We start from the raw sequence: 13,703 nt of genomic DNA, 5'->3' as shown, positions 1-13,703 counted from the left end.
ATTTCGAGTTTCGATTCCAGACCTCTACTTTAGAGGTGAGGTTATACTAATCGGTTAATTCTGCATTTTTTAAGAAATAAATTTACTAACACTGATCAAGTTCGCTTCTTGGGAGATGCTTATCCAAGATGGTGGGGATGGATGTTCAACAGCATGCGAAATTGTTTTATTTGCTCAAAGCTTTGGTTTAATGTGAAATGGAAAACCTGCTCTGCAATATCTTGGACATAGGCAGAAGACAAAAAAAGGCAATGATTGGAAAATATAAAGGCACCATATTCCTTCACAAACCAGATTTATTGGAAATGCAATAGCTTTTGGAAACAACAAATCCCAATCTATTATTGAACCGAACTTTGAATTGTATCGTGAAATAAAAATCTATAGTGAGTTTACACTAGTAGCAATTAGAGAAAAAGGGTGAGAAACACAAGTAAATAGACAGTAAAATATACCCTTTAACTTGGAAAAGATATTCCACATGTTACAAGGCCATCAGATATGGGTAGTACACATGAAATCCAAATCAATACAAACAAGTACATCTATGGCATCCGAAAATGAGCAGAGAAATGGGAACATAAACTCTATGAAAAGAAGAATATTGAATAGAATATAATAAAAGTGGATTTCAAGTGAACCCTGAAATCCATCTATGTGACACCTGACCAAGTCATCTAACACTGGGCCAAGCCATGAGCACTCGATACTGAGGACCTGTAGTCTTCTATGTACACAAACTCTCTCTCTCTCTCTCTCTCTCTCTAGTCTCTTCCCCATCTACTGATTCTAACAGGAATATAGAATTTAAGAAGAGCAAATGTTCGGATCATGAAGTGGGGCTGGGCTGTCTCACCCACCAAAAATGCAATGAAAACATGAGTCAGTCGAACAATACAATTCCATTTAATAATATTTGTAATTTGAAGAACCAGACTGCGGTGGAGGAGGGGGCAACCGATTAGGAGTACGTCGGCTGCCGGAATTTGAACCAGAGTTCACATCACCATTTTGTGCCGGGTCACTGTGATGTCGGCTGTGACCATTGGATCCAGACCTAGAAGAATCGCCAAAGGAATTATAATCAACAGAGCCATTAGCAGCCGCATCAAATGCAGACCTCCAGTCATCACCAGATGGACCACTGGTCCTAGGGCTGCTTTCTGCAAAGGTTATAGAGATTACAATGTCAGAGCTTCAGGACAACTATATATTTAAGATCAACATTAGAGCACTGTAAAAAGAGACTTCGCATAGCATCATTATTTGAAAAACAATAGAAAACAACCCCAATAAATCCATGGCCTTCTGAACAACATCCAGGTCTTGCTTTTCAAAAAAAATTGTGAATGAACAAATCAAAGTTCGATGGCTTAATATTACAGTAACTCTTTGATTGTGTGTAGTTGACCATGCAACTGTTGAGGGGCTTGGTTCGTCCGCTATGATAATGACATTATACGTACATCCCTGCTTAACATTGATCTGTAAGTCCTTGGTTACTAGGGCCCATGATCCACCACCAACAGGTGGCAAACATTTATGTTGACTGGGAACTCAAACATGAACCCAATCTAATCATCTATCAAGGTTAAACACACTCACCTTAAACATTCACAAAACAAGAAAGAAATGAAGCCATGGTAAAATTTATATTCTTCTGAGTCTTAATGCTTGGAAAAAGAATGCTCTGATTACAACAATGATTTAGAAAATGTTTGAGAGATACTAACAAAGTTTTGAGTCCAGTTATAATTCATGATATAGCCTAAAACATATTTGCTTCTGGCATTGTTCATCAAAAACAGACTTCTTTACGTGTTTTGAGAAGAAAAATATCATCAACTTGAGATCTTTTGGATTCAGACCATTGAGAGAAATGGAACAGTTTTTAAATACAAACCTGCCCCACCACCATTAGACCAGCTGGAGGCAGCAGAAGCTTGGTTGTCATGAATGCTAAGTTGGCGCGTTAGTTTTGAAAGAAGAGAAGACTGCTTCTGGTAGCGCTCCCTCCTACGTTTGACATTCTGGTCCTCCTGGAGCAACTCTTCAATCCTTGCTGTGCTTTGTGCACTACCCATTCACAAATATAAACATTATTTTTTATACGAGTAAATATAAACATTATTTTTTAATTACCCCAAATATAAACATTATTAAAATTATTCTGTTCTATGAAGATTTAGGAATTTTGCATTCCTGTGACTTTTTCACGACTGTACAGTTAAAGAGACACAAATTGCACGGAAGTATGAGGTTACATTCACCAGATAGAGCTAAGAACACGAAGGCAGCCTGTCAGGGCCGCTTGGACAAGCACATTTGTAGAAAAAAACATCAAAGTTGTGCAATGCAAACAACAAATGAAGAGAAAATAGAGAAGCATTCCACCTGACGTTGCTATACAACTGATTTAGCATATCTTCCTTCGCTTTCTCTACTTGGCAAAGAACAACTGCCTGCTCAACCAGTCAATCCCAAATGTATCAATCATTCACCTACTGATTTTAAGGATGAAAAATGCAAAGGTGATGATATAAGCTTACTTTGGGGACATTTGCAGCCAAACTGTTCAAAACTGCTTCCACATAACCTCGTACTTCTTGAGACATCCACCGAAGCTCTTCCTCAGGATCAGCAGGCTTTCGAGCCATCATATCCTTGAAAGGGGAACTTTAAGATTTAGTGCAACAACTTTTAGTAAAATAAAGGTTAGCAGGTCCTTCCATCTAAATTGCAGTGGGAAATTGAAATTCAGGAAATTTCCAAAAAATTATGAAGACTGAAACAAATGAGAAAACTAGAGGAAATTCAACATTGAAGATACCAAACAAACTGAATCAGAAAATGGCATAATTCCAAAATATTTGCAAGAAGAAAAAGTCATACAAGCAGCTATTTGCCATTACAAAGTAGAAATTGCATAACATCAGCCATGAATCAGTAACTTACAAGAGAACCATCGGAAAGGCTTTGTCGCATACCACCACCTTCACCCTTTACTTGTCCTCCCCTAGAAGGTTGAATAACATTTCTTATTTTATTCATCCATTCAATCTTATCGGCCATACTCTCAGCCTTCAATACAACGGCACTATGGGCTGCAAGATGAATGGAGAATGAGTTCAACATATGCTAGTAACTCTAAACAACAAACATCGGGGTGAGGGGTATCCACATCTCAGAAACTAAAGATGAAAGAAAGAAAAAGGACATGCCTTTCAAAACAGTTTTATATGGAACCTTGCTAGTGATCTTGAACACAAGACTGGGTGCTTTTCCAGAATCTGGCCCATTAGCCTTCTTATCCTTTGAGCCCTTTGATGGAGGTTCTTCCTCATCTGATACCTCTTCAATATTACATTCCTGCACAAGAATTATATAAGATGGGTGACGACTACTATTAGCATGAAGTACACTAAATGGTTATCTGAGGGATAGACTGCCCTTCATGGGCATCGGCAGGCACATATAAGCTGTGTGCATGTAAATATAGATTGTCCGTAGATGTATCAAGACGGAAAGGCTAAAACAGCATGCTAATGAGATATGTCCAATTCTACAAAAACCATCTGTGATACATTTTTACCAAAAGCAATTGATCTTCTACAAATGACTCTTAAACATTCAAATAAAGTAGCGTCTCAAGAGACCAACTTTGATCCACGATTTTATAGTGTCTAAAATCTAATCAAGATAGTCAACAAGAGATTTCACTTTCTTCTCTATTGCTATTGAGGATTGCAAATGGAAAAATGAATATCAGACTAAGGGTTCTGAATTAACATGGTAAAAACAGAGTTCCTGCATTAATTTCCCTTAGTACTTCCAGCTGCTTTCAATCTCTACGAACAAAACTCAATTTATTTTGCCTCATTTGTTTTCACAAGTCCTCTCAACTCATCTCATCTCATCTAATCTAATCATTACAACTTTCTCAAATTCTCACACAAAATAAATAAACAATTGAACTTTTTCAAATCCCAAAACAAAAATAATATTAAAAAAATATATTCTAACAATATTTTATTCAACTTTTAACTTTAATCTCAACTCATCTGCGAAAACAAACAAGACCAAGAGTTTGAAAGTTTTTCACCGTTTTACAGAAATAGCTTGCCTAGAATTGATATCTGACAGCCTACCATAATTTTAAAAAAAAAATAGCTTTACAACTACTCAAGCTTCTTTCTTTTCATAGCTAGCTGGTCAATTTGGTTTAGGCCATTTAGAAATAATTTTTTTTTATTATTAAATAGAATTTTTATTAAAATAGACAAAGCCAAGTAGGCCATTCAGAAATAATAAATAAATTGATTAGCTAAAAGAACATTTTTTCCCTTTGGTTTGGTTCCTCAGATTAACATTTTTTTATAAGTAAATAAGTAACACTTTAGACATAACATTGCAGAGAAAACTAAATAAAGGATAAGCGTTAAAGTGAACATATATGTGTTCACTGCATCCAACTTATGTGTTGCTTTTTGGCAAAGGGAAAACAAATACAAACTGTATTTCATAAACGGATTGCAAAAACCCAAACCCATAATCCCATACCATCAGATCTTTTCTTTTTTGAAAGGTAAACAATCCCATACCATAAGATTAGAATGAATATTCAGATAAGAGATCAGCAAAAAGTTTTTGATAGGCAAAAAGAAGTTTATTAAACAAAGTAATTAGGCATAGCTCAAGTACACAGGGAGTATACGAGAGAGAACGCCTAATTACAAGAGCCCAGGCAAAATTCTCCACAATAACTTTTTTTTATGGGTAAAAATAACGTTAATAATACAAATGAAAATTCCCCCCACTAGCCCATATTTTGATACACCCGCCAGAATTAATGAAATTTTCATTTTGAATGCACAGTTTATTACCCGAGAACCCTCGATACATCCTGTCCAGCATTAGTGACAATGATAGAATCTTAAACAGTAAAAGGCTTCATAAAAACTTGGGGAACAACATAGTTACAAAATTCAGATCTAAACGTAGAAAAGGATGAACATTTGAAATTACCTCCAAAGTGATGACTCCTCGAAAATGTCTTTCCTCCTGCTTTTTGGTGTAACCAAGCTGTGGAATAAAGGAGAGGTCAAATAAATCCCAAGATCACAATTCTGATGATGATAGTAGATGAAAGTAGTTGCATTAGCAACAAGTACACATCTTATATTACAAGGGCTATGGTGCCTCAATGTAAGAGAACCCCAACTTATAGATTGAAGCTTGAATTTGGCAGGCTTTGAACTAACGTTACAAACCTTTCCAGTCTTCTCGTTCAAAACAAACCACCGACGGCTCCAACCATTAGTTTTTGCACTTTTCTTTAATATAAAACCTGCAGTAAAATAAAATGCACAGTTAGTATAATGTAACTCCCCAAAGAAAGCTGGGCTACAGCTCATGTGAGTCTTTTAAGTGCTCTCAAGACATTGGCATGCATAGTTGCCCCAAAAACCGATATGACCCCAGGAAACAGCTTTGCTAATTGCATCATGAATTCTATTTTGGCACAAAATGCACTTTCGTCAATAGAAAAGAAAATTCCCCATAAAAATGATCTAGGACAGGTAAGTCTGCAAATATGCGTCATTCACCAAGAAGAAGTAATTTATCTAACTGCAAAGTATCTTCATAATCTGAAACATTGTAACAATGTGATATGTAGCATGCAATAAAACCAGCTTCAATCTCATAACCAAAATGTTGTCCCCATTTTATTTTTAATTGTAGCGTTTTCCATAAATAGAGAAATGAGGAATAGGAAATCTAAATTAATTAAATGTCTGAATCTTGATTTTGAAATACAGGTATCTAGATTCTTATATAATAGAACCTATTGTCACAAATGAGCATGCATTTTGCAGACAAACCTGCTGTTATTTCTCCTTCGGGACCTGCAGTCTTTAAACCTGAATTCTCCTGAACTTCTTTCTCTGTCTGCCCTGGTTTTTCCTTCATTGATTTCAAGCTTCCACCAGTTTGCTGACCACCTGTTTGAGGACTAGTTGCCTGACAAGGAAACAAGATACGCATAATGAGCAAGGTATAGGAAGACCAAAATGACTTCATTAACAAGATATACAGTTCAGGAAAATAAAACAAAATCAACTCAATGTAATTGTTCTACAACAAACATCAGAGGAAATATCCTACTCTGTTTAGTGTTGCCTGCTCTGCCTCTTGCCCCTTTTTTGAAGATCGAGTTTTCAGCTCCTCCTCTCGGCGCTGTCTCTCCATCCTAAGATTTTTTATCACGTAATTGAAGATTTTATTTAAAAAAAAAAAAAGTAAAAGCCTGAGAAAAAAATTAACAGATCATCCTAATAAGCTCCAGATAAATATTGCAAAAGAAAACACTAACAATGACACAACACACTCAGGAACAAGACATTTTTTTCCCACAGGAGGGGGGAGGGGGATAAAAGAAACTTCATCAATCTATGTAGCAATGACATGGAAGTTAAAGTATCTTCCTGAAGAAATTATGCAAGGCATGCCATTCTGTTACAAATGTTTACAGTTAAACTCAACAATTTTGCAGGAATCACATGCATTTAGCAAATGTCAACTGTGTTATAATCTCAAACCAGATGCAACATAACATGCTTTGGTATGAAACCAAATGTTATTTTCAGGCAAAAAACATGTCAAGAATACCTCCTTTGCACCAAACGGATGAAATGTTGGGGGGGCACAAAAGCTCGCTCCATGTCAACTAGTGCAACAACCATTTTCTTTGCCTCATTCTTAAAACCATCTAAGGCAGCACTTGCAATGGCCACAACCTTGTATAACATTAAAATAGTTTAAATTCGCAAATTTAAAATACCTTCTTACTTATCAAAAAAACAAATTTAAAAGAATAACAAGGACGTAAATTTTAAACCACGCAGACTTGTAGTCATACTATTAAACATGGTAAAATTTAAAAGAAAAACAGCAAAAATGAATATTTTGACAAGGCACCATACCTCTCTCTTGAATGGAGGGTATCTTCCAAGACCTGGTGTAGCATTTGCTGCAGCAGAAACTATATCAACCAGAACACGGTGTACCTAATTTATCAGTCAGAAATCAATGTATAAGGAATTGATTAGAGCATTGCACAGATTGATCCCAGTAAATATTATAATGCCTTGCTAGATATAGGTGTACCTCTTGTATAACTTTTAGTGTACTTGATATCACCCTTTCTGATGATTAATAAAGTTTAATTTGTTGAAAAAATATATACTATTTGTTTGTTTCTGTTTTAGTATTCGTGTTTTCTAGAGTGTAATAGGTATTTCCTTTGTATACTTCCTGTGTATGCCTATTCGTGATGATAAAATTCTTATTAATTATCAAAATATATACGACATTAACTAACTGTAGACAAGCAATTCCAAAACAAACAAATAAAAATACTAGTTGATCATCATTAAGTATGAAAAGGAAGACTGAGAAGCTCCAGAAATGATATCATTCAGCAGCCCAACTCAAGCCTTCAAGAGTAAATATACAGTAGAAAAAGAGAATTTGGAAAGCCCACTAAAGATCATAAGTTAGAATCTAGATAATAAACCCTTATAAACAATGCTGAAGCTACAAAAATCCAAATCATACTACAGAAAACGGCACCGAATGCCTAGATTTACCTCATCAACACAAAGCCGTGATGGTTCTTTAGCAAGCTCCAAGACACCTTTAATTAAGGATCTTAAACCCTTTTCAGGGGATATGAGATATGGCTGATAACCATCTGCTTCCAACACAATCTAGTACAACAATTATAAATGAAAAGGTCATAAGAAGCCCCCAAAAATGTCCAGAAAGCAATAAAAGGTAAGCTGCAACAAGGCAATTTGGGAAAACGGGGAAGGATAAAACATACCCTCTTAACATTGTTGATATCAAAATGTTTGTCTAAAGGAAGTTGCTTCATTCTATTTGGAAAACTCCCCTCAAAACTGGCAACAATTTTCCAACCAGAACCCTACAAAAAAATAGTAGAACAATAGATGAGGGTCATGAATCAGGAAAATGATGGCAATAAATTACTCTAAAGGATGAGGCAACTGTTGCTGCCTCAGGCAATTGTCAATCACTATAAAGAAATGTGGGAATGGCACCAGATGATAGTTTGATAGAAAAATAACTTCCAATAAATACAAGTACTCAAAAGTGAAATACCAAATCATACACAAAGCTTCACAAGTGAAAAATGAAGGAAAAGCAAAAGAGGAAGTGAAGACAATCAAACACTAATAATATCCATGTTGATCAATGAAACACAAAATTAAGCAATTAGGAAAATATTTGCAATAAAATCTCAGTAATTGGCAGAGCCCTGTGCTTAAGGCTATATTTTTTATAGGTAAAATTAAATACTTAACGTTATTTTGAAACTAAATGTATATATTACAAAAAACAAACCTCCCCAGATGTAACATGCTGGAGGAACTTATCCTCAAATTCACGGCAAAGTTCCAGGGCTAGAGCTCGGGTGCCCTCGGAACTTTGAACCAATTGCTCACCAAGCCTCACCAGCTCATCCTGAACTATTTGCGACTTCCCTTGTAACCTGCAGAAATGAAAAGAACAGGCATTGATAGGAACCCAATTTCATCATGCTTGATAGGAAAATATGTATATGAATCCATTCAAAAGCAGTAGTTTCAAGAAAGGTATGTGGCTAATTATGTGCATGGTATCAAATTTTGACATGCAAAATACTTAATAAACTGGATCTATACAACCTAGAAAGCTGGATTTATTGGTTCAATGCAATCTGCCTGTCAGCAGTACTTGATAGTGTCAACTCTAATCAAAGTAGACAGCTCAAAATCTGGGAGACTTTTTGAAACATTTGGACGTGACTTTGTTTCCTCTATATTGTATTTTTTGTATGCTGAACTGGATTGTGCCTTTCGATAAAGTTCAATTACTTATGAAAAAAATCCCATTAATATGACTTGAAATACTTTTTTTATAAGTGCATAAAAAACTACACTAGAAAGATGCATAAAAAATATTAGGCACTACAGGAACTAAACTTGCAAGTTAAAAAATATATATCTAAAAGATGCATAAAAACATGAAAAGATCAAAATAGAATGCCGTATAGCATCAGCAGAACACACACCCAGAGAGGACGTTTGGAAGCCGAACTTTCATGCGATTCCTAATCTGCTGCGCCAGAGCATCAACCAAAGCTATTCTCCCAAGTTTAGTTTGTGGGGCTCCAGTTAGTATGGATTTAAGACTTTCACTCTCTGCTCTCCATGCAGTTTCTAAAGAATTCTCTGAGCCAATCGATCCTGATTGTGCAGATGCTATTGAGACTGATTGGCCTATTAAAGCAACCCATGGGATATCGGATGCCCTTGATGGCCCCTGATTTAACAGAAGAGCCTGAACTGCAGCAAGTGATTTCTGATCCGATGCAGCTTGATCTATTTTACTAATTACACCAATGGTTCTGGTACCTATAATCAACATTTAAATTACTAATATTAAAGAAAAAGAGGAAGCAGAAGAGAAGATCGCATAAGAAACCAAGGAGATAATAGCATATGAACATCTAAAAAGCAATATCTCATATGCATTCATATAAAGGAACATAATCAAATTTAACCTCCCCCTAGTAAAAAGGTCACAAACAAAAGAGCAAGTTACCATCTCCATCATATTCCTTGGCGATTCTGATGGCTCGACATGAAGCAACTTCAGGTGCCTGTGCGGCAGGTACTATAACTAGTAGAATGGCATCGTTGTGCTCTGCATATTCACTAACCTATACAAGGATCCTTAAGAACATTATCAATCGAAATTGTTTTGTTTCCAAAAATAATTCAAATGCACCAAAACTATTGTAAGAAAATTCATTTAGAACCTATTTGTAAAAAGTAAAAATATAAATGAACTGAAACCATGGAAAAGAGTCTATTGCAAGAATGATGAACTCTTGGGCCTAGGCCACCTATGTCCTTGATAAACAAAAGGTCTAGACATACTTTACACCACTTACCAGTGAGTCATCCATGATCCGTTGATCCAACCCAGGTAAATCAATCAACTTCAAAGGAGGTGCTGAGGAAAAATCACGTCAGATTGAAATTTAAAATCAAAGGAACCAATAAATCAAAGAATACATGCATGACAGAAGGAAATCAAATGAAACATGCACCAACCCCAACACAGATGTCAGTATAACATGGATTAAATTTTTTTTTATCAGTAACATGGAGTGAACTTTAAAAAACTTTTAATGCAGATCATAAGAACATTAAACAGATGCACACAAAAATAGAAATCTAGTGAAGAAACATTCATTGTTACAATATATGGACAATATTCATCAATGCAACCAAATTTCAAGATATGCATTCTACACAAGTAACAATCTAAGACTGATCCCAAATAGATATTTGGCATTACTGTAATGTGAAATGGCTTGTCAATGACCCATCTACTTAAATTTTATGCATCTATAATAGAAAAAGAGAACAAAAGGATATAATAATAATAATAATAATAATAGTCAAATTATTCAAAGTTTCTTTGCACCACAAGATACTCTTACTTTTAGCCGTTACATATCATACATATCCATTACTTATCAAAAAACATATCCATACACTATCTCTTCACATCCAAATGTTAATTGATGCCTCCACAAACTTTATACGTATTCCAGAGCCTCTCTCAATACCCATACCATAATTTTAGGAACTTTTCATTTTCCAGGAGACAAACATTTTTTAGTACAATCTTTAATCACATAAGTAAAGAAAGATGAAAGACTATTGATTATAAACGAACCTGTACTTGTGCGTAGCTTCAAATATATTTCATCTCGACTCTTGCCAGAGGAACCCTTACTCAGTCTATCCTGGAGAGAATGTCGTAAAGCGCCTGCACAAGCGCCACATTAATCAAACAAAGCACATCAACAGATAAACAGAATTTCAAACACCCTAGCATTTGTTATATTTTTTTTATAAGTAATAAAAGATTTTATTGAAACGAATGTATAGGCGAAGTCCATGTACACATGAAGTATACAAAAGAAAACACCTGAATACATTATAGAAATCGGAAAGTGACATCAGAAAATCATGAACGGAAAGACCATTGTTCCCTAAAACTGAAACCCAAGACAGTAAGGAATGAACAAAAAAATTCCAGATTTGTTCTAAAGAAAACACCCTAGCATTTGTTATATTATCACTAAACACCCCGTAACGTAGGGATTGTAATTGATGCAGGCATCACAAAGTCACTTGCTAAGCAGATTTCATTGGTCATTCTAGAACTGCAGGGCCAAGTCAGTGGTGCTTTTGAAATCCTCAAAAGAAGCTTCTGATGTTTGACATATTAAGTAAAAGCAGTTTTAAACATGAAGTAATTATGACTACGGATTGTAGTTACTGACTTGCAGAAACTTGTTGAGATTTATTGTCAATCTGCAAAATAATCGATTTGCTGCTCAAAGAACCATCCCTCTGCAAATCTATGCTTATGGGAGCTCGAGTGGCACCGTTTTCACCAGTCGGCTGGACGAAGAAGAGAAGATATCTTAATAAAAAAGGTAGATCTTACTAGTTTCTATGCTATATAAGATTTTTTTAAAGAAAAACAACATATTAAACTCCAAACTTACCAAAACAGGATGCCCAATTAAACTGTTCAAGACTGCAGATTTACCAGCACCCTATTCAATTTGTGGCACACCAAAAAACAAAATTACATCAGGATCTCCCGACAATGAAAGCAGTATTGCACAGGAAAAGAGATGGTTACTATCGCCTCGCGTCTGACGGTTTCTTATAAGTTGTAAGAATAAATTAAACACAGTATTTCAAAACTTCACTTGACGCCTGAAATTGAATAATCATATACATCTCACAGAGAATTTCAGGAAAAATTCTAGTGGCCATCAGCATTAATCCTCCAGTCAAAAAGTATAAAATAAGCTTACACTTATAAGTTCAGAACTCCCTCGTTTCAAGTTAATATCAACACATAGTTGCATTTTAATGATATTAAACCAGTTAAACGCAAGTAATCAATCAAACAGGTCAATCCTCTATCCTTACTTTTCGCAAGCCCCAATAACACCTTTCAAGTAGTAAAACCATAACTTCTCTTAGTAAATCATCTACATGAATTAAGGCAGCATGCAGACCGCAGTGCCATTAAGACATGTATAGAGGGCCACTTCCAATCCAGAAGGAAACATCTCCCTTCCTATAAAAGAACTGAAAATCTAAAAGCTTGTGCATAGAGAAATCGAGGCGATCTCCCTCTCTGTAAACACATAAATCCAGTATATCGTCACCCACTCACACACGTGTGAGAACGAGAACTACAAGTAGAGAGATGAACGGGTAGACTTACGACATTTCCAAGAGCTACAACATTGAGGAAAGTAGAAGCCCTTCTAGAAGAACCGGAGGAAGAGCCGGGGTTTTCGTCAACGTCTTCGTCGGCAAGAAGAGCCCCGGCTTGCCGCATCGACTCCGACAGCTGAGACAACTCCTCGATCGCCTCCATCGATCCGAGATTTCCAAGATCAAAGATCTGATCCCAAGAGATTAATAGATAGATAGAAAGATGGATAGATGGGCACCTCCTGAGAAAAATAAAAGCCCCAAAAAACGTGAGAGAAAGAGGTGGATGAGGATCGATCGGAGTGAAGACCGAAAATAATGGAAATAAATCGGAGAGATCAGACGGAATAGGTATTTCTTGCCCTGCGTTCCTCTCTGGTACCGAAGGATTTAGGGTTTGAAATTCAACGATTGGCAGACGAAAAAGGTCGAGAGGAAATGCGCAAGAGGAACCTCTCTCTTCTCTCTCTGTCTCTCTCTAATTTTGAATTTGTATTAACTGCCCTTTTTGTTCAATTTTAAATCTGTCAGCCCAACTCTGTTTTTCTTTTTTTTTTCCTTTGGTTTGGATCTGGATCTGGTGTTTTTTTTTTTTTTTTTCTAATATCTGTCCTATTTGTTTCAATTTTTTTTCTTGCTATTTATCACCCCGTCAAAAACATGCTACAAAAACCTTTTAAAAAAAAAAATCTTACCGTCGAGCTCAATGCTACCGTACCAGTGTCCGAAGGTATCCCACTGTAGCCTTTACGTCTTTGTTTTTAAAAAATATTTTATTTCATTTTATTTTATCTCATTTAATTATTATAATTTTTTTAACTTTTAATATAAAATAAAATAAATAATTTAATTTTTCTAAATTTTAAAATAAAAATAATATTAAAAACTATTTTTTAATAATATTTTATTTTATTTTTTAATTTTAATCTCATCTAACCTCATTTTATCACTAAAAATAAACGAGTATTTGACTTTTCCCGGGCATAGACATTTCCTACTTATAAATCAGCTTTTTCCTTCACTAAAAAATAAAAATAAAAATAAAAATAAAAAAAGGTGAAGTGATAGTGATAGATTGTGGAATGTTTGTCCACTATTTTTAAGAAATTAGATAAATATAAAATTTATATAATAAAATTAATTTTTTAATAATATAGCACTTTTTTAAAAAAAATAAATATATAATATTTATAAAATCTATAAATATACTTAATATTACTCAAAAAACTCGCTAAGCAAAATATGGAAGCATAAATATAATCAATTCTTCTACGTACAGTTGGTTTATGCAAACGGTACGGAGTCGCTGAGGCCACA

The 13,703-nt window shown here is 35.2% G+C and overlaps 1 protein-coding gene across 2 annotated transcripts; it reads right to left on the bottom strand.

Moving 5' to 3' along the window:
* Window positions 1-421: 421 nt before the first annotated feature.
* On the bottom strand, window positions 422-12,877 carry LOC109001395 (dynamin-2A-like). Of its 2 annotated transcripts, XM_018978648.2 has the most exons (23): window positions 12,749-12,877; window positions 12,394-12,628; window positions 11,657-11,707; window positions 11,429-11,549; window positions 10,816-10,908; window positions 10,022-10,083; window positions 9,670-9,787; window positions 9,137-9,479; window positions 8,428-8,575; window positions 7,886-7,987; window positions 7,650-7,769; window positions 6,984-7,067; window positions 6,670-6,797; window positions 6,166-6,250; window positions 5,883-6,021; window positions 5,271-5,347; window positions 5,026-5,082; window positions 3,222-3,369; window positions 2,956-3,104; window positions 2,550-2,663; window positions 2,395-2,462; window positions 1,904-2,076; window positions 422-1,163 (listed from the first exon to the last, which is right to left on the bottom strand). In XM_018978648.2, the coding sequence occupies exons 2-23, from the start codon at window positions 12,547-12,549 to the stop codon at window positions 907-909; spliced, it is 2,793 nt and encodes a 930-aa protein (XP_018834193.1). In that variant the 5' UTR covers window positions 12,550-12,628; window positions 12,749-12,877; the 3' UTR covers window positions 422-906. The 2 variants fall into 2 exon arrangements, with proteins under 2 accessions (XP_018834193.1, XP_035544708.1); XM_035688815.1 differs by having other exon boundaries at window positions 12,394-12,877.
* Window positions 12,878-13,703: the final 826 nt, after the last annotated feature.

Source organism: Juglans regia, chromosome 1 (genome assembly GCF_001411555.2).
Source record: "Juglans regia cultivar Chandler chromosome 1, Walnut 2.0, whole genome shotgun sequence".
Lineage (NCBI taxonomy): Eukaryota > Viridiplantae > Streptophyta > Magnoliopsida > Fagales > Juglandaceae > Juglans > Juglans regia.
The sequence above is the reverse complement of the archived record's forward strand: the minus strand, read 5'-3'. Positions and strand labels throughout refer to the sequence as shown.

Coding starts and splice junctions, on each gene's coding strand:
- LOC109001395 (XM_035688815.1), bottom strand. CDS start 12,549: ATGGAGGCGATCGAGGAGTTGTCTCAGCTGTCGGAGTCGATGCGGCAA. Junction 3,105..3,221: donor ATATAAAACTGTTTTGAAAG/GCATGTCCTTTT, acceptor TTCATCTTGCAG/CCCATAGTGCCGTTGTATTG. Junction 2,077..2,394: donor CAGTTGTATAGCAACGTCAG/GTGGAATGCTTC, acceptor GTGAATGGGTAG/TGCACAAAGCACAGCAAGGA.